Source organism: Pan troglodytes, chromosome 12, assembly GCF_028858775.2.
Source record: "Pan troglodytes isolate AG18354 chromosome 12, NHGRI_mPanTro3-v2.0_pri, whole genome shotgun sequence".
In the NCBI taxonomy this organism is placed as follows: domain Eukaryota; kingdom Metazoa; phylum Chordata; class Mammalia; order Primates; family Hominidae; genus Pan; species Pan troglodytes.
Window position 1 is genome coordinate 74,761,419 of NC_072410.2, and position 27,635 is coordinate 74,789,053.

The 27,635-nt window shown below is 40.2% G+C and overlaps 1 protein-coding gene and 1 long non-coding RNA gene across 10 annotated transcripts in view; one reads left to right on the forward strand and one right to left on the reverse strand.

The window, feature by feature from the left end:
* Nucleotides 1–10,669: 10,669 nt before the first annotated feature.
* LOC104004969 (uncharacterized) lies at nucleotides 10,670–12,121 on the reverse strand. Its single transcript, XR_001715766.4, has 2 exons — nucleotides 11,722–12,121; nucleotides 10,670–11,528 (listed from the first exon to the last, which is right to left on the reverse strand). It is a non-coding gene; the product is annotated as an uncharacterized LOC104004969 (long non-coding RNA).
* A 1,001-nt stretch (nucleotides 12,122–13,122) lies between these two features.
* Nucleotides 13,123–27,635, forward strand: part of FBXO11 (F-box protein 11) — a 98,486-nt gene continuing 83,973 nt past the window's right edge. For 5 of the 9 annotated variants that reach the window (XR_010149531.1, XM_009442431.5, XM_003309002.7 and 2 more), the window contains exon 1: nucleotides 13,123–13,350. Coding sequence is in view for 8 of the 9 variants with exons in the window: in XM_009442431.5 (XP_009440706.4) it covers nucleotides 13,125–13,350 (226 nt within the window). In the remaining variant the exon portion in view is untranslated. Of the gene's footprint in view, nucleotides 13,351–19,733; nucleotides 19,946–27,635 lie in introns of those variants that run through there. The other 4 variants (XM_016948502.4, XM_054677838.2, XM_063789876.1 and 1 more) reach the window with 2 other exon arrangements.

The window sequence follows — 27,635 nt, forward strand, 5'->3', positions numbered from 1 at the left end:
TGTTCTACTTTTTCTGTTACTTGGAATGTAAAATATTTTATGCTATATAGTTACTATTTGTTGAGAGCCTACTATGTGCTAGGCATTGTAATGAGTGTTCTGCAAAGGATAATTCTCACAATCATTTTGGTGTTTTTTGGCTTTTTTTTTTTTTTTTCAGTCAGGGTCTCGCTCTGTTGCCCAGGCTGGAGAGTGCAGTGGCACGATCATAACTCACTGCAGCCTTGAACTCCCAGGCTCAAGTGATCCTCCCACCTGTCTCCTAAAGTGCTAGGATTACAGGCATGAGCTGTGAGGCCCCAATTGTGGCAAAATACACACAACATTACATTTTCCATTTTAATAATTTTTAAGTGTACAATTCTGTGGCATTAAGTACATTCACAATGTTGTAGAACCATCGCTACTATTTCCAATCACAATCATATTTTGAAGTAGGTATAATTATCCTCATTTTACTAAAAAGGAACTTCCTCAGAGAAGTGCATTACCCAAGTCAGACCACCAGTTAGTAGCATAGTCTGATTTAAACCCAAGTCTGCCTGCAAAGCCCATGTTTTTCTGCTTCATTATAGTGCCAAATTAAATTATCAAGCAAGGAAACAGGAAATCTTGATCAAGTTACCAGCTCAGGGTCCACAACTTAGAGATTAGGATCTTGGAAGAAGCAGATACAGAAAATAGGAAACAAGGTAAGGAATAAAAAGTGATCAGAATCCAAGTCATCAAAGGTAGGACACGAGAGGCTGGAGTCAGGGGGAGAAGGGAAACCATTTAGGTTCATGAAGTAGTGTTAGAAAGGGGCCTCATCAGTGGCAGTTTCAAGAATATCTGGTTGTACTTGTTCACCCTACTCTGGTTTGTAGGTGAACAATTGTTGCCCTGCCTGCTTACTTCCCCAAAGGATCCTGACCTGAAGTCTAATAACAAACTATATTTTAAAACAAAAAAACCCTCAATTTTATGTTAAGCATTCATTAAAATAAGTCACTTAATAAAGTTGATCTGTATCAAGAGGGAGACACATCCTGTGGTGGGGCCTGGTCCTTTAAATGTGGTCTGTAATGACTAGAGAGCTCCATTTCCTTCTTGTTAGGACAAGATGGATCCAAATAGAGTCTCCCCACCTCCCTCACTGTCCCCACACCCACCCCAAATCACAAGCTTCTGGGCTAAAAGCTATCCGTCTTTGATGAGTATCTCATAATTATTTACTTTTTAACTAAAGCTATTAGAACTCTAGAAGGTGTTTAATCTGTTGATCTATTTGTTTTCAAAAGTCTGACTCCTTTCATTTGTGATTCTCGGTAAGTAGCAGCTTAAAGGGTTTTACTTAGACAAAAAGATCAGTTCCCTAATTTCCAATTTCCGTAAGTGTAAATTTCTACAGTGTCAGAGGCTGTCTTGAAGTGGGGGAGGAGAAGTTATGAGAATGGATTGGGTAAGACACCTTGATGTTTTCACACCCCAAAACCTGGAACTCTATACCAAGGCCTCTTCTCCAGCTATGTACAAAAACTACTAATATTTTCTCAAAAATTATTTTATATATAAATATATGTACTGACCTTAATGATTCACTCACTGTCCACTGAATAGCTAGGAGACAGAGACAAGAACCCTATGGAGCTGCCGGGCATGGTGGTTCACGCCTGTAATCCCAGCACTTTGGGAGGCTGAGGTGGGCAAATCACCTGAGGTTGAGAGTTCGAGACCAACCTGACCAACATGGAGAAACCCCAGCTCTACTAAAAATACAAAATTAGCTGGCCGTGGTGGTGCGTGCCTGTAATCCCAGCTACTTGGGAGGCTGAGGCAGGAGAATCACTTGAACCCAGGAGGCGGAGGTTGCAGTGAGCCGAGATCGTGCCATTGCACTCCAGCGTGGCCAACAAGAGCAAAACTCTGTCTCAAAAAAAAAAAACAAAAAAACCCTATGGAGCTGATGCCATTTGACATGGTTGCCACATGTATGTGGCTAATCAGCCTTCTTCCTCTAGAGCAGCATTTGGGGAGTGAATGTCCATCATATGCGTAAACAGTCTCTTCAGTAATATAGTTTTTCTGGAAAACAAAACATAGAAATCTTAAATTTTTTTCTCCTTATCTTTTCAGTTTTCACCCTTTCCTTCCTCTCCATGACCACCACTCCTTGCAGTAGCCTATCTTGTTTGGAGCCATGGGAGATGAGGGCTGTGCCATGCTGCACAGCAGGTAGCCCAAACTAAGCAATAGGATAAAAGAGAAGCTGAGAATGGACTGACTCAATTCACGCAGGAGTCTTGGGAAAAGAAGTGATCTGGCACTCCTTCAAACCAATATTCTTTAAATAGCTGAGGGCAGAGAGAAATTCATTTTCTATTAATATAAAATGTATAGCTCTTTATGGTCAAAATAAAGAATTTATTATATGCACTGAATATCACAGTATTTCCACTTATTTGGAATTATCTTTCATTTAACATTTGTCCCATCACTGATCACTCGAATAGCAATAGTTACTCACTTACCAAGCAGAGAGGTAAATTATACTTTCAAAATCTTGCTCAAAAATCTACTTACGAGTTCTTTTTTTCCCCTAGTTTTTATGCCCTAAAAACAGTTCTAACTTTTCCAAAGTACTTATTCTTTCTTCATTTTTCTTTTGGGAATTTCTGAGCCAGACAATCTCATGTAGACATGTTCTGGCTTTAAAATGTAGAAAATAACCAACTGTCCCCCAAAATAGTGTTACAATTTTGGGGTAGAATTCCAAACACAAATCCTACCACCACCTCTTTTTCTAACCAGTTTTCCTGAGGGAGCATGCACACCTGTATCTATACCCCAATGAGAGAACTCCAGTACCATTTTATTAGTAACCAAACAACCAAATTTAAAGTGAAGCTTGGGTCATGGCTGGGTAGAGGCTAGAAAGCCTATGTGAGGCCTCTTACTTTTCCAACTCCAAAACAAAATCTTAGGACCCCTCCAAGCGTGCCAGAACTCAGAGTGAGAGTGAGGATAAGATAAGAACAAGATTCAAGTGGAGAGGTATCAAGAGCACAAGTCCACCTACCTGACCAGGTATCAGGATGAGGTTGGCCTGCCAGACCCCTGGGGTTGGGAACAGAAAGGGGAGAGGAGGAAGATTGGAGCTTCTCACCAGAGGTGCCCATCTGCCTCTTCCCCTGTGACCCCCCACTGCCTCTTTATTTACCTAGTACAAGGGGGGAAATGTGCAAAACAGCCTGTTGCTCCTAGGAGTATGAGATGAAAAAGCAGACATTAGATCCTGTCCGAGATGAAAGTGAGTGCCTTTCAATGTCACTATCCCTTTCTCTAGTGAACTGTCCCCAGTGTCTCTGACCAGACTAGTCACTTCTTCCATGTGGAGGATTTAATAAGAGGGTAGATAGAGGGGCAGAAGGTTAGGTGGGTTCCCTTCTTTATGAGCTCTGGCAGAAATGCAGGGAGAAAAGCTGAATACCCACCAGCCCCCCACTCTCCAGACCCTCTTATTCTCTCTTTAACAAATGGGCTAAATAATCAAACCTTTGTTCAACTACGACTGTCCAACTAAGAGAGATTAGCAGTTCCCTCAGTTATTGCCATTGCACCACTGTAACTTCCTGAGACCAATGAGATGCACAGTTAATCTGTTCTTCCCAAGATTTTCTTATGGGTCAGGATAGGTCATTAATCAACTTAACTTCAAGACCATACTGCATCCTACGCCAAATATTCACTCCCCAGTCTATTTGCCATCAGAAATTATGTCATCATATTGTCCAAAATTGGTCAACAGAGATTACTTTTGAAAGTCCAAATAAAAAAACAGAGTGGCTGAAAATGGAACAATGTGAAGCCCTTCCCATTATTAAATAACCGGGGAAATTCAAATCCAAAATGAATTCCTCTTCCTATTGTCAACTGAACTCCAAAGACCTTAAAGCCCAAGATACTCTTCTCTCTAGTTTCCTGATCTTTTCAGTACCTGTGAGAGGGCTCTCCCTCAAAGGCCTTGGGGTTCGGAGTCATTCAGCAGCCACTGCATCTTCTTCCATTACAATGGGTGTAGCACTTTTAGTACCTTCAAAATTGAAGTAATCCACCCAAATCTCTCGTCTCAAAAATGCAGAAGCAGATGTGACTCCTATAGTAACAGCATTGTAAAACAAAATGATGTTCCTAGAACCCAGTGTTTAAACCCTTGTTGCTGTCACCTATCAAAGACCTCAGCAGCCTTAGTGTTCTCTTGGGTAAGAAGAATAATGTAGAGGAAACAAAAATGAAGAGAGAACATCTTCTTGGTTTCCTTATTGCCATGATGCCTTTTAGAACATGTCCATTTTCCAACTGCTACATGTGAATTTAAATTTAGTTGGGATAAATTTCTCATCAAGAGGTTAATTGTGACACTACGTTTTCAATAAGGACACAGCTGACTTCCTATAAAACATGTTCAAATGTATTTTTGTAAAAAATACAAAAAGTAGCCTGGCGTGCTGATAATCCTAGCTACTTAGGAGGCGGAGGCTGCAGTGAGCTGAGATCATGCCACTGCACTGCAGCCTGGGTGCCTGGGTGACAGAATGAGACTCGGTATCAAAAAAATAAAATAAAATAAAATAATTAGCCGGGTGTGGTGGCACGTGCCTATATTCCTGACTACTCAGGAGGCTGAGGCAGGAGAATCACTTGAACCAAGGAGGTAGAGGCTGCAGTGAGCTGACGTTGCACCACTGCACTCCAGCCTGGGTGACAGAGCAAGACTCCATTTCAAAAAAAAAAGCATACCTGCTTCGCCACATACAACGTCCATGTAATCTTAAAATTCATTAAGGCTTGGGAGATTGCAGTGAGCCAAGATCACGCCACTGCACTCCAGCCTGGGTAACAGAGTGAGACTTCGTTTAGAAAAAAAAGAATCATCAAAGCCTGAAATAACACTACCACCACCACCACCAACAGTAACAATAATGGCCAGCAGTTTACTGAGCCCTGACTATTCACCAAACACTGTTCTAAGCACTTTATAGGTATTAATTTGCTTGATCCTCACAGCAATCCCACAAAATGAGGACTATTATCACCTCCGTTTTACAGATGCAGAAATAAGCACAGAGAGGTTAAGGAATTTGCCCAAGGTAAGTGGCAAAGCTCCCTGTTGGTTTTCCACTCTCACATCTGCCCAAACTTCTATCACCTACCAATCCTTCCCTAATATAAATGCTTTTATCGTTTTGGCCTAGTCTTCTCTCAACACTTAGAAATTGGTTCTGCTCAAACTGAAGGAGATAGAGACACAAAAAACCCTTCAAAAAATCAATGAATCCAGGAGCTGGTTTTTTGAAAACATCAACAAAATTGATAGACCACTAGCACGACTAATAAAGAAGAGAGAAGAATCAAATAGATGCAATAAAAAATGTTAAAGGGGATATCACCACTGATCCCACAGAAATACAGACTACCATCAGAGAATAATATAAATACCTCTACGCAAATAAACTAGAAAATCTAGAAGAAATGAATAAATTCCTGGACACATACACCCTCCCAAGACTAAACCAGGAAGAAGTTGAATCTCTGAATAGACCAATAATAGGCTCTGAAATTGAGGCAATAATGAATAGCCTACCAACCAAAAAAAGTCCAGGACCAGACGGGTTCACAGCCGAATTCTACCAGAGGTACAAGGAAGAACTGGTAACATTCCTTCTGAAACTATTCCAATCAATGGAAAAAGAGGGAATCCTCCCTAACTCATTTTATGAGGCCAGCATCATCCTGATACCAAAGCCGGGCAGAGACACAACCAAAAAAGAGAATTTTAGACCAATATCCCTGATGAACATCGATGCAAAAATCCTCAATAAAATACTGGCAAACCAAATCCAGCAGCACATCAAAAAGCTTATCCACCATGATCAAGTGGGCTTCATCCCTGGGATGCAAGGCTGGTTTAACATATGCAAATCAATAAATGTAATCCATCATATAAACAGAACCAAAGACAAAAACCACATGATTATCTCAATAGATGCAGAAAAGGCCTTGACAAAATTCAACAGCCCTTCATCCTAAAAACTCTCAATAAATTAGGTATTGATGGGACATATCTCAAAATAGTAAGAGCTACTTATGACAAACCCACAGCCAATATCATACTGAATGGGCAAAAACCGGAAGCATTCCCTTTGAAACCAGCACAAGACAGGGATGCCCTCTCTCACCACTCCTATTCAACACAGTGTTGGAAGTTCTGGCCAGGGCAATCAGGCAGGAGAAATAAATAAAGGGTATTCAATTAGGAAAAGAGGAAGTCAAATTGTCCCTGTTTACAGATGACATGATTATATATTTAGAAAACCCCATCGTCTCAGCCCAATATCTCCTTAAGCTGATAAGCAACTTCAGCAAAGTCTCAGGATACAAAATCAATGTGCAAATATCACAAGCATTCCTATACATCAATAACAGACAAACAGAGAGCCAAATCATGAGTGAACTCCCATTCATAATTGCTTCAAAGAGAATAAAATACCTAGGAATCCAACTTACAAGGGATGTGAAGGACCTCTTCAAGGAGAGCTACAAACCACTGCTCTATGAAATAAAAGAGGACACAAATGGAAGAACATTCCATGCTCATGGATAGGAAGAATCAATATTGTGAAAATGGCCATACTGCCCAAGGTAATTTACAGATTCAGTGCCATCCCCATCAAGCTACCAATGACTTTCTTCACAGAATTGGAAAAAACTACTTTAAAGTTCATATGGAACCAAAAAAGAGCCCACATTGCCAAGACAATCCTAAGCCAAAAGAAGAAAGCTGGAGGCATCATGCTACCTGACTTCAAACTATACTACAAGGCTACAGTAACCAAAACAGCATGGTACTGGTACCAAAACAGAGATATAGAGCAATGGAACAGAACAGAGCCCTCAGAAATAATACCACACATCTACAACCATCTGATCTTTGACAAACCTGACAAAAACAAGAAATGGGGAAAGGATTCCCTATTTAATAAATGGTGCTGGGAAAACTGGCTAGCCATATGTAGAAAGCTGAAACTGGATCCCTTCCTAACACCTTATGCAAAAATTAATTCAAGATGGATTAAAGACTTAAATGTTAGACCTAACACCACAAAAACCCTAGAAGAAAACCTAAGCAATACCATTCAGGACATAGGCATGGGCAAGGACTTCATGACTAAAACACCAAAAGCAATGGCAACAAGAGCCAACATTGACAAATGGGATCTAATTAAACTAAAGAGCTTCTGCCCAGCAAAAGAAACTACCATCAGAGTGAACAGGCAACCTACAGAATGGGAGAACATTTTTGCAATCTACCCATCTGACAAAGGGCTAATATCCAGAATCTACAAAGAACTTAAACAAATTTACAAGAAAAAATCAAACAACTCCATCAAAAAGTGGGCAAAGGATATGAACAGACACTTCTCAAAAGAAGACATTTATGCAGCCAACAGACACATGAAAAAATGCTCATCATCACTGGCCGTCAGAGAAATGCAAATCAAAACCACAATGAGATACCATCTCACACCAGTTAGAATGGCAATCATTAAAAAGTCAGGAAACAACAGGTGCTGGAGAGGATGTGGAGAAATAGGAACACTTTTACACTGTTAGTGGGAGTGTAAACTAGTTCAACCATTGTGGAAGACAGTGTGACGATTCCTCAAGGATCTAGAACTAGAAATACCATTTGACCCAGCCATCCCATTACTGGGTATATACCCAAAGGATTATAAATCATGCTGCTATAAAGACACAAGCACACATACGCTTATTGTGGCACTATTCACAATAGCAAAGACTTGGAACCAACCCAAATGCCCACCAATGATAGACTGGATTAAGAAAATGTGGCACATATACACCATGGAATACTATGCAGCCGTAAAAAAGGATGAGTTCGTGTCCTTTTTAGGGACATGGATGAAGCTGGAAACCATCATTCTCAGCAAACTATTGCAAGGACAGAAAACCAAACACTGCATGTTCTCACTCACAGGTGGCAATTGAACAATGAGAATGCTTGGACACAGGAAGGGGAACATCACACACACTGGGGCCTGTCGTGGGATCGGGGGAAGGGGGGAGGGACAACATTAGGAGATATACCTAATGTAAATGAAGAGTTAATGGGTGCAGCACACCAACACGGCACATGTATACATATGTAACAAACCTGCACATTGTGCACATGTACCCTAGAACTTAAAGTATAATAATAATAATAAAAAGAAATTGGTTCTGCTCTTAAAAAACAAAGATTTACCACTGTGTATCACAGTCCAGTCTAAAACTTGAACAAAATTGATTTCTTTTAATAGCGTTCTGTATTACTTCACAGGGAAAGGTATTAAAGTCAGATTCTATAATTCTTTAAAGATAACTTCTGGGTATCATCGGATTGTGTGCTTACCAGGTTTTCCCACATATACGTTAAATTTAAATCCTTAGTTCCGAGTTAATTTTCACTACCTAACTGATAAAAAATTATCTGGGCATGTACTGAAGAATGAATTTTTGCAGCTTAGTGAGATAAGTCATTCATACTTTAACAAGAATATTTTAAACAGAGCTGGTTATTCCTGCAGGGAAACCATATTCAGATCAAACTAATTTCTTAAATGACATAAAAGGAGTGAGCAGCTTTGAGGTGTCTTATGTAACTAAGTGCTGACGGCTTGGGACTAGATGATAGAATGACAGAGGAAAGGGAAGCTGAATCTTTGAAATGGTAAAATTATAATTTAAGAATCACAGTAAATATCACCTGCCAGGTATTAAAATGATTAAAGAGCTTATTTTTTCCACACTGCTATTGTGATAGGTTTTATAAACAAATAATTTTAAGTACACTAACCTTTTAAGCACCAGTAATTAGCTGAGAAAAACAAACACAAATGTTCTTGAAGAGAGAGCAAACCCTGAGGGAATTCAGTCCTCTGAAATTATGCTAAGTATTACTGAAATAATTCTAGGTGGCTCCCACCCCTAAAAGAAATCCTTTTAAATTTTTCTCCTGTTTTCTAACATATATAACTTTTATGACAGCGAATTGACAGAATTATTTACTAATATAGGTGGATCTGCCTATGGATAAAACCTTCCAGGATATTTTGGGTTCTCACCAGAACTCAAAATACTGTCTACAATGCTTCTGAATGGAAAGGGCCCTGGATTGGCAGACAGTGGCTTTGCCACCAAATAGTTATAGTTTTGTCACCTCCCTTCTTTGGAGTTTAGTTTCCTAGTCTGTTGAATACAGAAATGAGATTTAATGATCTCCAAGGTCAGTCCTGACAACTCTTAAGTTCCACAATTGAGTTTGAACACTTTTACACAAAGATGACTTCAACATTTAATACCTGAAATAAACTAAACATATGTAGAAACCAGTAATGTAGGGATAGGATAATATTTTTTAATATCTCCCAATAGGTGTTCCATTATTGTTAAACTGGGTTCTCTCTTGAGCACTTCATCAGCTATCATGGCTCCAAGAAAGGGAGCAGAAGAAATGCCAAATCTCAAAAATGAAGAGGATATGGTACAGAAGGAAAGTTCCTGACAAATGGGAAGGAGAAAAATCCATTCCTTAAAAACCCTGGGGCATGATGGAAAGAAGAAAAGGGTACAAGGAAGAGGTTAATCAGACTCAGTGTGCTTACTTTCCATCCCCTCTCAGGGTGGAAACTAGAATTGAGGGTATGTAGTTCACATATGCACAGAGACATAGGGAAATCCAAGAAGGTTGGAGATAGTGGTTTGCGTCCCTGGACATGTCTGTGAAACACTAAGACGTCTAGGAGTTCTACTTTCAGCCTGCCAGCATGTTCAATATGACATAGGGAGAAAAATGCAACATTGTTGGATAGTGGCTCAACAACTAGTAAGCCCAAAGCAAGGCTCCTGGCTCATCAAGGCCTACACGTGGTATTCGGGGAATCCAGAAGCACCCACGTGTCTCAGTAAGAACCAGGAGGATTAAGGGACCTGTGGAGACTTGGGGTCAGTACAAAGAGGTTATAGTGTATGGGGCAAATGGCTCATGTATGGATTTCAGCAAAAGAAATCAGCCTCAAAAGTACAGAAATGACCAGTTTTATGAGTAATAAATGATAAATGACAGTGGCTGCCATCAGACAATACTAGCCACTCCACGCCAGAAGACAACATAAGGACTGGCATTAGTGGCTTAGATGCCCTTGTAAACCTCCCTATCCCTCAGGGATGCTACCACCCTACCAGTTACTCTGTGAATTTGAAAAAGGTGCTTCCTTTCTCAAGACACTTTACTACCATCTATCAGGAAATTGTCATAATATACTAATTTTGCTAAAACAAGGCATTTTACTGCCATATGTCAGAGAATTGTTGCAATAAACTTGGAAATCTAGGGTATGTAAAAGATACCCCTTATACCACATATAACAACCCTAAACCCCGCCCCTCCCATTAATATATTAGAAGGAGAGTTGGGGAAATAAAAGGTGAAAGCAGTTATGTTTTTTAAAAAATTGAGATGATGTGGGGACTTGAAGTTAAAATTACAGAAAATAAACAAGCTACATTTTCTTTACATCTGAATTAATGTAAGTAAAACTTCCACTCTGCCACACCAAAATACAAACTCTTTATGCCCAATATTTTCCTTTTATTAGTACTTCCCATAACACCTTATATACATATTAATGCATACACGGAAGGAGCCAAAAAGTACTTGTCAAATCAAAAAGTAAATTTTTAGAAAAATCAGAAATGGACACACTTATATGTATAATGTAATTTTCCTGTACTTTTACTTTTCCCCTATGTTTATTTGAACAAACCTAAAATTGTACCCATTTGCACCTAGCTAACCACCATAAAAATTTGGAGTTCTCCAGCTGTTTTGTAACAGCTGTCCTCCTCAAATATTTTTTTGAGAAACAAACATAGACCTACATTCCTCCATTTTTCTGGACTAAAGAGAGATCATCTCAAAATCACAGAACTCTTAAAAATTGAAAACAGGATCATGTAGTCTAAAATAAGTTCTTATTTAAACTTGGGAGGTGAGGGGGGCGGGGCTGACATCTAGAAAGGTGAAGTACTTTGCCTGTAGTCACACACCAAGTCTGGGACTCAACACACAGGCTCGCCTCTTTGCGTCTCTCCCTCCTTCCAAAATACACTTTCCTCCCTCTCAAAAGCTTTATCACGCTTTGTAGTTGCTTAATTATCTATGTCAAACCTAGACAGCAACTGATGACACTCAGAGACATCGTCCAAAGTTCTGAAAACCAGATAATCAGATAAACTGCCAGTTTTACCACATCCAAAAAATGCAAAACAAAAGAGAGAAGGGGGAGAATCCAGAATACATTTTCAGTCATCGTAACAGCCGCAAGGCAATAAAAACAAGTTTCCCTTGGAGAGAGATTATGTTGGGGGCATCAGGTATAAAGGTAATTCCTCTTGAGGGTTTTTCTTTTCCTTGCAGTTTGTGGGACCTAAAAAAAAAAATTAAAAATTAAATCACATAAACAATCACAACATCAACACATTTACTTCTCTCCTCTCACATATTATTTTCCCACACATTGTATACACTTCTTCAAAGAACAAATCAAATTGGCCAAAGGTCAAAGTCTTTTCAAGGTTTAGATGATATACGATTAGGCACCGACTCCAAACTTCGCTTACCAAGCCCAAAGCTCGGAGAAGGAAATCTTCAGGGTTTGCAAATACCCTCAGCTTGGCTAAAGGGCACGAAATCTCTAGCGCTCCCTACAGCTCAGATTTTGAACCCACCTACCACAGAAAACCCGAGTTACCAAAGATTGGCTCCCTCGTTCCACTTTTTTTTCAGTTCAAAAAAATCGGGTGAAGGTTGGGGTAGGGGGGAAGCTGAAACGGCGAACCGAAGGATTAATCACTTCTCCCCATTACATCAGCAACCCCCGCCCTTTCCTCCGAGCACCTCCTCTCCCAGAATCGTCGCTACGCACTGGCGCTCTCTTCGCCCAACCCCTGCTCTATTATTTGCCCTGATACCTCCCCATTATCACCCGCCCCGCCACACTCCCCCTTTCCTCTTTCCCCCTCCTAGGCGGGGGAGGGAGGAAACCCGAGAGAGGAAACAGGGCGTTGAAGGGACTTCGCGATAAGAGCGGAGGCCCCATTGGCCGGAAGGTTGTATGGGCGCCTTAGATTGGCCGCCTGGACGGAATCCCCGCCCCTCCTTTCCCCGCCCATCCACCCCTCCCCCCGCCGCCCCGCGGCCCTCCCCCGCGCCCCCGGCCAGCCCCGCGGCGGGGAGGGACCGACTGGGCGAGTGGAGGCTCCGGCGGTGTCAATGGCTCCTCCTGCCACGGAGCAGCAGCAGAAGCAGCGGCGACAGGGCTGACGAGGAGGAGGAGGAAAGGTTCCTTTAAGGAGGAGGAACGACGACGCCTCTTTTTCCCCCTATCTCCTCCCTTCACACTCATTTCCCCTTCGCCGAGGAGAGAAGGGGGGGAGGAGAGAGAAGAGGCCGAAGAAAGAGAGAAAAATTCCTCACAGAAATCTCTTTCAGGGGGTGTGGGGGGGAGGAAGAGGGAAAAAAAAGAGCCGGGCGCCCCCTGCTCCCTCCCTCCCTTCTCTCCCTCTCTTTTTCTCCCTTCCTCACCCGCCCGCCCACTCCCCGCGCTGCCGGAGACGCCGCTCGCGAGTCGGCGGGACCGGGATCTGTCTCTTCAGCCACCGCCGCCGCCGCCGCCGCGCTTCGCCTCGGGATCCCCAAGCGGCGGACGCCCTTTCTTTCTTTCTCTCGCTCTGCCCGTCTTTCTGCCTTCGTCCCTCGCGGCCGCCCCGCCCGGCGGCCTCGGCCTTCCCCGTGCGTCAGGCCCGCCCGGCCGGCCTCGCTCGGTCTCCGTCTGTCTACCCGGGCCTTTCTCCGGACTCGGGGTCCCGCTCGCCCCCTCCGCCCTCAGCGTCTCCCCTTCCCCTCGCCCCCTCTCCTTCCTCTCCCCTCTCCCACTCTCCCCACCCCTTTCTCCTGCCCCGAAGCTCGCTGTGCGTGTGCGTGTGTGTGTCCCTCCGCCAACGCCGCCACCTCAGCCCGGCAAATGAACTCCGTCCGAGCCGCCAACCGGAGACCCAGGCGAGTGTCGCGGCCGCGCCCGGTGCAGCAACAGCAGCAGCAGCCCCCGCAGCAGCCGCCGCCGCAGCCGCCCCAGCAGCAGCCGCCCCAGCAGCAGCCTCCGCCGCCGCCGCAGCAGCAGCAGCAGCCTCCGCCGCCGCCACCGCCGCCTCCGCCGCTGCCTCAGGAGCGGAACAACGTCGGTGAGCGGGGTAAGGCCGCGCTACCTCCCAGCCGCCCGCCTTCCCGGGCACCGCGGGAAGGGAGGCCGGGGCGGGCGGGCGGGCGGGGGCGGCCTGCGCGCCCTGGGGGTGGGAGACCCAAGCTGAGCGGAGGCGGGTCCCCCGGTGCCGCAGTGTCAGCCCGGGCCGGGCCCGGCCGGCAGGAAAAGCCGCGGCTTCCCTTCTCGCCTGGGCTCTCGCTCAGGCCGCGCTTTGTTTGGTTTCGGGGGCTCAGCACCCTCCACCCCCACCCATCCCTTTGGCTTCTCCGCTCGCTCACAGACCCCGCGGGAGTCTGTTGGTGGCCGGGGGGAAGGCCAGCGGCGTGATTTCTCCCTTTTCTGCCGCCTTCCATGGTTTAGTCTGCCTCTTTCTAGTGGTAGGTGGGGGGAGCGACTGGGAGCGATCGTGTCGTGGGGTTGGCTGGGGAACTTGTTTTCCCCCTTTTTTCTGTGTTAGCCTACCCCTTCCTGGGGAGGAGCGGGAGAGGGGAATCGGGGTGGTCTGTGGTGTTGGCAGGGCAACTTGTTTCCCCCGCCCCCCCGTCCCTGGTCACGGGGTAGGGGGAGCAGCGACTCCTCTCCCAACCCCACAGTGTTTGCTGCGCAATTTGTCTTTAGTTACAGAACCCCTGGGAAGGACCCATTAAATCAAGACCTTTAAATAAATAAATATAGAATCCATCGGCCATTTCCAGCCCCCTCCCTCGTGTGCAGTGCAGTTACCCTTCCGCTCTATCGACACCCCCTCGCCTGTCCTCCCCTAGCGACCCCCCATGCCGCGGTGCTACTCTCCGTCTCCTAGTGGGGTTTGAACGCCCCTTGCTTAGAACTGGCCCCTTGGGATATTTTGTGTGTGTGTGTGTGTGTGCGCGCGCGCGCGCGTGTGTGTGTTGTGTCCAAGGCCTAGTGAAATGTGTCATTTGGACCCAACTGTGTAGCACTGTCTGGTAACCACCATTGTCTAAGGGCTGAGGCTCCCCGAGGTTGAAATCCTGCTTTAGCAAAAATAATGTTCAGTTCTACTTGGATGATGTGGTTATTTTGGGAGGTTTATGAGGGGGGGTGTTGCACCTTGGTCTCCAAACATAACCATTCTCTTTATTAATTAGCTGTTCGCAGTAGTGGTGGAGGTCAGAACCGTATTTATGTGTACGGTTGTTGTTTTAAGGAGGAGGAGAATTGTTAGGAGACATTTTGCGTGTTTTAGTTGGCGGATTAAGGTTAATTTTACATGCGTTTGTTGTCACACCTCCATTGGTTAAAGGGATTGAGATTAAATGTTTTTTAAATTATACATTATTTCCTTAAAAACGGTTTCATTGTTGTACTTGATCACAATATTTAACAAATGAAGGAGGGAGATGTTAATCGGAAAATAGTTTAAAAGGCTTTCACCAGTCACTGTTAAAGGTAGTCTTAGAGAAAGCAGTTTGCTATATGTTGCTTGAAAGAATGTGATGTTTCAAGGCAGTTGGAGATCTTGTGCAACATAATTGGTAAAAGTGTTTTATTTCTTTGATACATTTACCATTTTGGGGGTAAATTTTAAAAATCTGTAGTCTCATTATTTCCTTTCACATATGTCTATCAGTGTTCTTCTGATGTTCCGTTCAAATAATGTTCTTCTTCCAGAATTGGCACTGTATGTAGTACAGCTGACAAATATGTTTGAGAAAACAATGACACTCGATTGAAATTCTAGCATTTAATATGAAGGGTTCTATTGCTACAGTAAGCTTTTTCAAGATGTGGTAATTGGTTAATAATATTAGCATTGGATCAAAACGTGTCAAACAATTTAGTCTCCTTGTGTATTTTAAAATGTTTACTCTGAATTTTCATTTCAAGATTTGTGTGTAATTTCGAACTTAGTTGATGTAATTTTGTCTTGGACACTTTTATTCATTTGTTCAAAATTATTAGCTACTGAGGTCTATTTTCATTTCTATGTGAAGTAAGGTGACTTGGTTGTCGGCAGTCACATGCCAGTGTCAATTTTCTTCTCATTGAGGTCCATAAACTGTCAATATTCATGAATCCAAATTTCAGTATGTACCCAACCAAATGGTAAATGAAATTTACTGTAGAATTGTTGCTTCTCTGCAGCTAGTACAAACTGTTTTGGAGATTCTGTGTTGGCACAGAGGGGAAAAGAACTTTAGGGAAAATAGTGTGAGTCTTAAAGAGGGCACATAAATGGCCTTAAAATGAATAAAACATTAAGATGAATTCGTTAACTAAAATAATAAAGATGTTGCCAGCCATATGGAAAAATATGTTATTCTTTGAAAAATTGACATTTTAATTACATTTTTTTAAATGTCCGATTCATATAATGATCAGAAGTTAGCTAAGAATACTCTATTTCGAAAGTTTTATGGAGCACGCAAAGTGTCACTTTCTAGTTTGGAAAGAAAGGGATTTTGTTGTTGCTAGTTTAGAAATATGCTGGGTTTAATTATTACAGGATAATTAAAGAACTAAAGCTAAGAATGTATGTGTGGTTTTTTTTTTTTTTTTTTTAACCTTTTACTAACTCTTAATGGATATGTAACATTTGCATTAGGATCTTGGATAGAGTTACTTAATAGTGGATCAGACAACTTTCCAGATACGGAATCAAAGTGAGACTGGCTGTTTTGAGACAAACTAGTTCAGACTGTATATAAAATCATTTGTTTTATATAAAGATGCATTTCAGGTTCTTTAGTGGTAATAAAATAGTTACAGTATAATATGTTTTCAGGCAAAAAGTCTGTCAGAATGGTCTTTAGCTGCTTCATTGCCCAGAGGTTAATTGGTATAAAAACTTCCTTGACACCACTGTTAAATATATTTACATACACACGTGTGTATGTGTATGTGTGTGTGTATGTGGGTATATTTGTGTATATACATGTTTGTACATACATTATGTATGTGTGTGTATATACGCTTTGTCTTATCTGTAATGGCCAGTGTTTGAAGAAGAAAGAAACTAGACCCTATAGATTAAAATCTTTGAGGATTTTTCAAAGCTTTCCATGGGGGAGCATTTCTTACACCCCACGTAAGGAAATATTGGTCTGGGTATTTCATGGACTATTGTGTTCACTCGTTAGCTGAAATGATCAGCTATCCTAAGACTAAATACTAGCCTAATCATTAGCTTTTTTAATTTCTTAAATTCCTGAGATTGGGATTTCATGTGCTAGTAGAATTGTATTTTACAGGCCCAGAGCAATGGCTCACGCCTGTAATCCCAGCACTTTGGGAGGTCGAGGCAGGTGGACCACGAGGTCAGGAGTTCAAGACCAGCCTGGCCAACGTAGTGAAACCTCGTCTTAACTAGAAATACAAAAATGAGCCAGGCATGGCGGCTCACGCCTGTAATCCCAGCTACTCTGGAGGCTGAGGCAGGAGAATTGCTTGAACCCGGGAGGCTGAGGTTGCAGTGAGCTGAGATCACACCATTGCACTCCAGCCCAGGTGACACAGTGCAAGACTCTGTCTCAAAAAAAAAATTGTGTTTTACGCAGTGACAATTCGGTAATATAGTCCATGATTTAATGAAACAGTAGTGTGGGATTGGATTTTTGATATTTGTTTTGTTTTAAAATTCTAGAAGGAGTTAGCTTTTGCAGCCCGTTCTGATGAATTTATTGTCTTTACTGCAGGAATGTATTTTGTAATTTTTTTAGATATTACAAAGTATGAGGAACGCTTACAAGTCTACAGAAGTGCTGTGTGTTCTCATCAGTAGATTTTAGTTGTTAAAATTAATTACTTTGAACTGAGATTGCACCACTGCACTCCAGCCTGGGTGACAGAATGAGACTCCATCTCAAAAAATAAATAATAAATAAAATAAAATTAATTACTTTGAATAGGTAATATTTCCACAGTTTAAAATTCAAAAGTCCCCTTCGTACACCTGCCTCCAGCTACTAAATTCTTCTACCTGGAATCTAATAACTGTTATTAGTTTCTCATTTATTACCTTTTAATAAAAGATGAATTTGGGTTCTGGAAATAATCTTGACATGGGAGTTTTTGAAAATAGATGTAATTTTTTTCTAGTTATTGGAAAAGTCACAGGACTGTTTTGAAGTGCTGAAAATCTAATTGTGATATTTATAGTTCAAGAAATTTAATGAATGCATTAATAGATTTTGCTATTCATTTCTACTCTGAACTAATCTTGTAGAATAAAAACCTAGTCTCTCTAATCCCATATTTGTGGGATAAAAATCTTATCTATGACACACATATATACATATATATGTACATATATGTACACACGTGTGTGTATATATATACATAAATATATGTATCTCCCCACCGGGAATATTTTATGTAATATTATACGTACTGAATGATTTCAATTTTTAAAAACCCTGCAATTCCATATATACGTGTATATATATACATATATATGTGTGTATATATACGTATATACATACATATGTGTGTATATATACGTATATATACGTGTGTATACACATGTGTGTGTATATACGTGTGTATACACATGTGTGTGTATATACGTGTGTATACACATGTGTGTGTATATACGTGTGTATACACATGTGTGTGTGTATATACGTGTGTATACACATGTGTGTGTGTATATACGTGTGTATACACGTGTGTGTGTATATACGTGTGTATACACGTGTGTGTGTATATACGTGTGTATGCACATGTGTGTGTGTATATACGTGTGTATGCACATGTGTGTGTGTATATACGTGTGTATGCACATGTGTGTGTATATACGTGTGTATGCACGTGTGTGTATATACACACATATGTGTGTGTATATACGTGTGTGTATATACGTATATGTGTGTATATATACGTATATATACACAGGTATATATGTGTATATATATACACGTATATATATACACGTATGTATGTGTGTATATATGTGTGTATATATGTATATACTTTTTTCTCGACACTGTACTGATGAGGAATGAGCTATATATTTATAATATGCAGCAGCCAGGAGACACTCCTTGCTGTTCTAGTCAGGAATGCTAGTTATACTTTCTGTGGCATTGTTCTAGCATGTGATATTTTACCTTCATGGATCCTGTGCAGTCTTAATAGAGGAGTTCTGCACAAGAAACATGATTTTTCCTGTTTTAGGAAGTAAGTACTGTGGGGTACTACTCTGTCATCTGGTGGCTAACCCTTCCAAATGTATCCCATGAGAGGAGACAGTGCCACTCAACCTTTTGGAGGCAGGAAGTATGGGAGCTGTAAAAAGAGCCTATTTTCTCAAAGCTTGGAACTTTCTTGAGGGATAGAAACAGAGTAGTGTTGCTATTAGTGTTAAAGTTCTGCTGATGAGGCCTAAGAGCTCTGCTGATAAGGCCTAAGAGCTCTTCTTATCCTGCTTTTCTCCCTTTACTGGAAATTCTGACAAACCCAAGAGAAGGCCAACCAGCTTGGAGACCTACTAGGTAAGGCAGGAACCACAAGTAGTTCCTGATCTGTTAGTGAGAACCCCTAGTTTGAGTATTTTCTCAAGTCCCCCCGCCCCCCACCGTTTGTTTTAACTTTGAAAATAACCAGTTTACAGTAATGAGCTATTTCAACATGAGGTCTTTTATTGTCCCCCTATTTATCCCTGATATTAAATTTACTCTTATTTTGTTTCTGTCTTGTCCCACTTATCTTTGAAGTATTACTCTGTTTTAGACCTTCCAATTCACTGATTTATCAGACCTTTGAAATACATTCTTATCTTCCACAGAATTATAGTATGTGACTTTGTTGGCAAAGTAGTCCCCAAATCGCAGTTGCTACCCTGTGAAAATAAAATTATGAAGATACACTATAAGGAATGAGACAGTATGATGTAAAGAGCTCAGAGTTAAAGCTAGCTAGATCTGGGTTCTAATCCTGACTACACATCTGATTAGTTATTTAACATTTGGTGAGCAATGTTACCTCTCTGAGCCTTACTTTGTAATCTTTCAAGTGGGAATCACACCTGCCTTATAGAACATTTGTAAGGATGAGAGATAGTAAAGTACCTAGCACATGATAGATATTTAATAAATGATAGGTCTTTTAAATATAAAAAGTAAGGGATTGTATCAGCTGTATATAAAATTAAACCCAAGAGATAAAATTCAATCTGTATGACTTGTTACAACCTAAGAGAAACTGATTTGTTGAAGCTTATACCAATTCTTTTTTTTTTTTTTTTTTGAGACGGAGTCTTGCTCTGTCGCCCAGGCTGGAGTACAGTGGCGCGATCTCGGCTCACCGCAAGCTCCGCCTCCAGGGTTCACACCATTCTCCTGCCTCAGCCTCCCGAGTAGCTGGGACTACAGGTGCCCACCACCACGCCCGGCTAATTTTTTGTATTTTTAGTAGAGACCGGGTTTCACCATGTTAGCCAGGATGGTCTCGATCTCCTGACCTCATGATCCGCCCGCCTCGGCCTCCCAAAGTGCTGGGATTACAGGCATGAGCCACCGTGCCTGGCCCCCTTATACCAATTCTGTAAGAGATTTTATTACTTTTTTTTTTTTTTTAATAAATGAAGAAATAGAGGCTCAGCTATACAACAATGAAGATGCATAGTAAGTAGCAAAAAAATTTCAAAATTGATTTATATCACCTAATCTTTCTATAAACAAGGGAAGATAGCAAAATACATTTGGCAGAATGTTTGTATAACTTTCAGGGGATGCAATAACCTGCCCCTTGAAGCAGATCTGTCCCCTGTCCTATTCCATCTGTCCTATTGGAGATGGCTGCACTAGTCTGATGCTATTGATTGTTGACTTATCTGGTTGCACATTTTTCAAGTAATCTTCTGATTATAATTTTACCTCTCATGTAGATTTGTCTCAAGATGAGACTGTACTGATTGACCAGCATGTTTTTCCAGTGTGTTGATGAGATCATTAAGCACTCATTATACAAAGAAGGGTAGATTTCCCCTGAATTACTCATAAGTTATGAATAAAGGGTATTAACTGATTTTAGCTCATGGTTGTAGGCTGGACTATTTCAGAAGGAGAAAAATGTGCGTTAAATTAGTTTTAGATTTCAGTGGTAATTTTGACTGGTTTGTGGACTAAATATTCTTTTCTCACCATGGTTTGGTGTGTTTCTTATATGTGTAGCTTGGAGTTTTTATATATGTTTGGTTAGCATAAAAAATGTGCTTAAACTTAATCCTTAGAAAATAGAGAAATGAAACCAACTAACTTCCTTTACATGATTTATTTCAGTTGAAGGCAAATATCAAAAATGTTTATTTTCCTTTGAAAATGAATGCATTAATTGCATTTAAAACGTTTTTTAAACACCCCGAATAAGATAGCAAGTTAAAGCAAGTGTGAGTTCAATATGTTAATTGCTTGCTCTCCCAGTTTCTAAAAACCCCGTTGTTAAATGTTTTGCTCTTTTTAACAAATGAAGATCATGGGGCTATGTTCAAAAAGGGGAGAAAATTGTTTTCTTCCATGTGGTGACTAAACCTTAAAAAACATTAAGGAATATTTTCACATCTCATGAGAGAAGAGGTGTCATTCATCCTTTTTTTTGTGTGAAGAGAGCTTTTATATTTTCTCATACTTAGAGATTATTTGAAGGCTAGAAATGGAGTAAAAATATGTACTTTTAGTTATTTTTCTGATAATAGTGATAATCTCATTTTTACTCTTTTTCCTAGTGAACAACACTCCTTTTCCAGATGGTTGAGTTGAATTGTGGCAAAATCTTTGTTGGAAATTTTTCTTTTTTCTTTTCCTTCTTTTTTTTTTTTTTTTTTTGGTTTAAGACACAGTCTCACTCTGTCACCCAGGCTGGAGTGCAATGGTGTGATCTTGGCTCACTGCAACCTCTGCCTCCTGAGTTCAAGTGATTCTCCTGCCTCAGCCTCCTGAGTAGCTGGGATTATAGGTACACACCACCATGCCTGGCTGATTTTTGTATTTTTAGTAGAGACGGGGTTTCCCCACGTTGGCCAAGCCGGTCTCAAACTCATGATGTAAAGTGATCTGCCCGCCTAAGCCTCCCGAAATGCTGGGATTACAGGCGTGAGCCACCTCACCCAACCAGAAGTTTTTCTTTAGTGTGAAATTAACTGGCCACTATGTGGGTTTAACCTTTGATATTGGTGTCTGTGTTACTGTAGTGTAACCAACTGACTTGAATCAGTTTAGCCTTTGCTGATTTGCCAACTCTACTTGGGTTTAGATACAATAATTCTTTTTTATATCCAAGCATTGATTTTTCTATCTTCCATTCATAGTATATTAACATAATGTATATAAGAACATGTGGCTTTATGAGATTCTAACACTTAGGAGGAAAGGGGATGGGGAAGAGGAAGAGCATGTAACTATTTTTTATTCCCTTGTTACATATTGAGATGGACAACGTTGGTATGTATGTTACTAGTTATTGTTTCTTCCCACATAATTGGTCATAACTTTTTGAAAAAAGAAAACAAGCTTTAAAGGGAATTAGAAGTGAATAAAATTAAACAAATGAAAAGTAGGAGTCTTTCCAGACTTCTGTCATAGTAAAGAAGAAAGATCAAAGAAGATTTGTTGAAAGAAATACAAGTTGGAGTAAGGCACTATACTTTGAAAGCTAGTATTTTTAGCAAAGTGTTCTTATGGTAAAGGAAATTATAGACTCACTCACTTTTTTTCATATAAGGTCAGCAATACATAAAAGTAGCCACTAAACTACTTCACACTTACATATGAATGACTGATGTCTTCATTAATTCTCTGAAAGACATTTGCATTTTTAAGAGACTGATTATGATAACTTGTCAAATTTTGGTATTTTAGGCCAAGTAAAAGAGGGAAGCGAAATTAAACAATTGGGCGGGGCATAGTGGCTCACGCCTGTAATCCTAGCACTTTTTGGGAGGCTGGGTGGGGTGGATCGCTTGAGCCCAGGAGTTTGAGACCTGCCTAGGCAACATGGCGAAACCCCGTCTCTACAGAAAATACAAAGTTAGCTGGGGGGGGGGGTGGTGGCCCATGCCTGTAGTCCCAGCTACTCAGGAGGTTGAGGTGAGAGGATCATCTGAGCCAGGGAGGTCAAGGCTAGAGTGAACTGTGATCGAGCCACTGCACTCCAGCCTGGGTGACAGAGTTTTAAGACCTTGTCTCAAAAAAAAAAGAAAGAAAAGAAAAGAAACAATTTGGAGAAAGACCTTTCGGGTAGGAGTGATTCTTCAGAGGCAAAGTATTGGGGGAGGGGGAGAGTAGAGGATTCCTGCAAGAATCACTTAACATTACGTGTTTATTTCTTTTCCTGATCTTTTCCTGACTTTTAAATTTTTCTCTTAAAGTTTCACTTTTTAGAAAATACTCAAAAGACTAATTTTGGGGTGAGGATTGTGAGGGAGAGAAGTAAAAGTATGTATGAATCATTTGCATTAGCAATAGTTGTTTGAATTAGAAACAGTCTATAGTTTTTAAAATATAAATGGGCTATATACATTTAAAACTATATAGTTATGGCCGGGCATGGTGGCTCATGCCTGCAATCCCAGCACTTTGGGAGGCTGAGGTGAGTGGATCACGAAGTCAGGAGTTCGAGACCAGCCTGGCCAACATGGTGAAACCCTGTCTCTACTAAAAATACAGAAATTGGCTAGCTGGGTATGGTGGCAGATGCCAGTAATCCCAGCTACTCGGGAGGCTGAGGCAGGAGAATCGCCTGAAACCAGAAGGCAGAGGTTGCAGTGAGCCCAGATCGTGCCACTGCACTCCAGCCTGGGTGAAAGAGTGAAATTCTGTCTCAAAAAACAACAACAACAAAAACTATATAGTTATTTAAATTGTGGAAATAATTTCTGTTAATCTTGTAATTGAAATATGTAAGTGCACAAATCAGCCGTGTACAGCTTGATTACTTTTCATGAAGTAAACACATCTGTGTAACCAAAAATACCTACAGCAAGGAATAAAGACTACTAGTATCCCAGAAGTGTCCCCCTTGAAGGGCCTTCCTAGTCACTGTTCCCAACCCCATGTTTCTGATTGCTTGGATTACTTGTACCTGTTCCTTAACTTTATGTAAATGTAACCCCCCAGTATGTACTCCTATGTGTCTGACAGAATTCTCCCTTAATATTTGTTGTGAGCTTCATCCATATTGCTGCTTGTAGCATTAGTTTTTTCATTGTTCATTCTTGTTGCTGTTTAGTATTACATTGTATGAATATACTACAGTTTATCCATTCTACAGTTGATGGACATAGGATTGTTTTTGTGTTTGGATGTCAGGAGTAGTGCTACTGTGAGCATTCCTTTTTATTTTTCTGCATTTTTTTCTTTGCATATGTGAGCATTCTTACACATTTGCCACATTCCGTGTGAGTTTTATACCTCAGCATATATCATTGCTGATATTTTCTCAAAGACAAAATTTCCATTTACTGTGCAAGAAATGGAAACTAAAACAGCTTTAAGGTGTGTGAATATGGCATCTCATAATTATGTTACTAAAATAATTGGAAATTATTTTATTTTAAATATTGGTGTTTTTCTTGAGTCTCTTGGTATCCTTTAACAGTTCAGTCTTGAGGCTTACAGTGTTAACCTTTTCCACAAAAAACAGAGGAGGAGACTGCCGTGTTCTTTCCCATTTTCATTTTTTTGCAGATAGCCACAGTTGTTATTAAAATATGTTGGGTTATCGTAAACATTGTTTTTGTGCTAAAATTTTTTATCCACAGATTTGATTGATTTAAACTTTGGACACATAAACATTTAATAGTTCTTTTAATTTTAAGTTTTTGCAAGTATACTGTCTAAAAATCTAAGGAACTTTTTTCCCACTAGTCAGAAAGTTTATTCACTAACTTAATATCACTTTGATGTCCCCTCAAAGATTGTAGGTTGGGTTGCTTTGAGGAGTGGAAGACACCTTTTTTGTATTTAAGAATTAAAAAAAAATACTGTGGACTTTAATATGTGATTCTGGGCCTTCATTCCAAAAACTTGCTTCCTTTTGCTGCTGAAGTGGTGATAAGTAATTTTGTTTCTCCACTTAAGTTTGGAACCTGTTTCTTACTCCTTTAAAGTTTATCTCTTTAACTCTTATGAAAATATTTTGCTATTATTTGGACAGTTATTTCATTTCTAGTTTTCTGCGTATTCTTGACTACCCTTTATTGTCTTACAATAAGCTTATTTTAAAATTGTGAAACTTTCACAGAAAAATGGGGGCATATTTTGCTTTTAGAGATGTTTTTCTGGTCCTTGACTGGACCTTTCCGTTCCTGGTGTATAGGAGGAAGGTGAAAAAGTGCCTCTGCCCAGCATCCTTGATAAGTTCTTCAAGTGAAAGCTTGTACTAAAGTGCTAGTGGCACATAAACTTGTATTCCTCATGATACAAGTATCCCCTGAGAATGACAGGGCTCTGTTCATCAGGAACTACTTGATTGAAATTGATGATATGGTAGCCTTAGATAGCAAAGGAGGAACATTTCATTATTTCACATTTGCTCTTTCAGCACTTAAGCAGTCCAGTGTTAATGCTACCAGTTGATCTTTCTTATCCGCAAAAAGCAGTGTGGAGGAGACTGCCCTTGCTTTCCATTTTCTTTTTTCGACACATAGCCACATTCAGTAAATGTTGCCATTTACTGAACATTATCCCTAAATTTGGGGATAAGGAGCCTGAGCTGCTTCAGGGTGACATTTATGTCTTCCCTTTTTCCAGAGTGGTTTCTTAATCTTATCTTTAAATTAGAGGATTTTTGAATAAGATGACTTCTGAGATGCTCTAAAATTCTGTATCATTTGGGTTGCCAGTATAAATCAGCAAGGTTTGAATTTGTTAGGTTATCACCATGCAAACGTAGTTCTTGCCCTTGTGGAACTTAAAGTTAAGAAACTGAGTTTAAATAAAATTCGAAATTAGTCTGAATTGCAAGTAAGCTTGTTGGTTTTATTTTCATTGTCTTCTGGTTTTTAATTTTTCTTCTAACAAGTAGAAATCAACTTTTGTATTGAATAGATTAATAATTTATCTCCTGAGCCACCCCATGTTTTTCTGCCTGAATAAGATACATACATATTTCTAGGGATAGAGATACACAGATCTGTCTATCCTTATATCTCCAGTATGTGTGTGTATATATATATGCACATACACATGTGATTTATATATATTTATAAAACACTGAAGTTTCACGTAGCCTTAGCCTTAGACTGTTTGCAAGACCAGCAGAGTATGTTAAAAGAGTTTTCTGTGAAATGTTAATAAGATAAAGGCTTGTTTTGACCCCCACGGTCTGGTATATGTTCTGCCGTTTATTTATTTATTTAATTTATTTTTTTTTGAGACAGAGTATCATTGTGTCATCTAGGCTGGAGTGCAGTGGTGCAATGTTGACTCACTGCAACCTCTACTCCTGGGTTCAAGCAGTTCTCGTGCCTCAGCCTCCGGATTAGCTGGGATTACAGGCACGTGCCACCATGCCTGGCTCATTTTTTTGTATTTTTAGTAGAGACAGGGTTTCATCATGTGAACCAGGCTGGTAATTATTTATTGAATTACCTTTGGACCACATTTCAAAAGTTGTTGCAGCCTAGCGATTATGTTATAGCATTTTGATGTAAATGACTTAAAAAAAAAAAACGCCTAGATAAGAAAATTAACCGCAGAGTTGGGGTTATTAATCTTGTTTTTGTGGTATTAGCTTTTTTCATTATATTCATTGTTTTGGCTGTTACATTCATTGTTTTGGCCATGTATCTAGAAATTGAAGGTAGGAGGACAGGTTTAAATTAAATTATATGTTGCTAGAATCTAAGCACCTCAATTGCAGAGATAAAACAACATTTTGTTTCCTCATAAGCATGTTTAATCCCACATAGCAAGCAGTAGTTGTAACTCCCAGGATGCCTTTATGAATCTTTCTGATTCTGCATTGCAGCATGTCAGAGGAAACCTGTACTCTATTTCTGCATCATGTGAGAACCTTGTAGCTGAAATATCTAGAGTTGAAAAACTGAGCTGGAAGATCCGGATGTAGGGAGGTTGATCACAGTATGTAAAGTTAAGTCCCTGGTTTTAGGGGGCTAGGAAAGTGTTACATACCAATCAGTGACATGTGTTAATAACACATGCAATGAAACAGAAAATATACCCTTTCGGGTGAAATATCTAAAAATTTTTGGTGAAATGTTAACTAATATCTTGAGATGGTGGTGGCGAGTTGATTTTTGTTATTCTTTTACATATCTTTGCTTTTCAAATACTGTATATGGAATCTACAGGGAGGGAGGCTTCATGACATTGTCTTTGGCAGTGATTTCATGGATACAACACCTAAAGGACAGGCAACAAAAGTAAAAATAGACAAGTGAGACATCAAACTACAAAGCTTCTACACAGCAAAGGAAACAGTCAACAAAGTGAAAGGACATCCTATGAAATGGGAGAAAATATTTGCAAACCATATATCTGATAAGGAGTTAATCTCCAAAATATTTAAGGAACTTCTACAACTTAGTGGCAGAAAAACTAATAAGCTATTTAAAAATGAGCTAAAGACTTCAATAGACATTCTCCAGAGAAGACATACAGATGGCAAGTGGGTATATGGAAAAAGACTCAACATCATTAATCATCAGGGAAATGCAAATAAAAACCATAATGAGATATCTTTTCATCCCTATTAGGATGACTGTTAAAAAAAACACAGAAGACAAGTGTTGGTGAAGATACGTAGAAATTGAACCCCTTATACACTGTTGGTAGAAATGCAAAATGGTATAACTATTATGGAAAACAGTGTGGAGGTCCTCAAAAAATTAAAAATAGAACTATCATATGATCCAGCAATTCTTCTTCCAAGTATTTATTCAAAAGAAATGAAATCAGGAACTTGAAGAAATACTAGCACTCCCATGTTTATAATAGCACTATTCACAATAGCCAAGATGTGGAAACAGCCCACAACATGTCCATTGACAGATGAAGAAATAAAGAAAATGTGGTGTATACATGCAATGGAATGTTATTCAGTCTTAAGGAATTCTGCAATGTGCAACGTTGATGTAGTTTGAGGACATTATGCTAAATGAAATAAGCCAATCACAGACAAATACTGCATGATTTCACTTAAATGAAGTTATCTGAAATAGTCAAATTTATAGAATCAAAGAGTGGAATCGTGGTTGTCAGGGGTGAAAGGGAGGGGAGGGGGAAATGTGGAGTTACTAGTCAGCAGGCATGAAGTTTCAGTTAAGCAGGATGAATAAGTTCCGCCATACAGTAT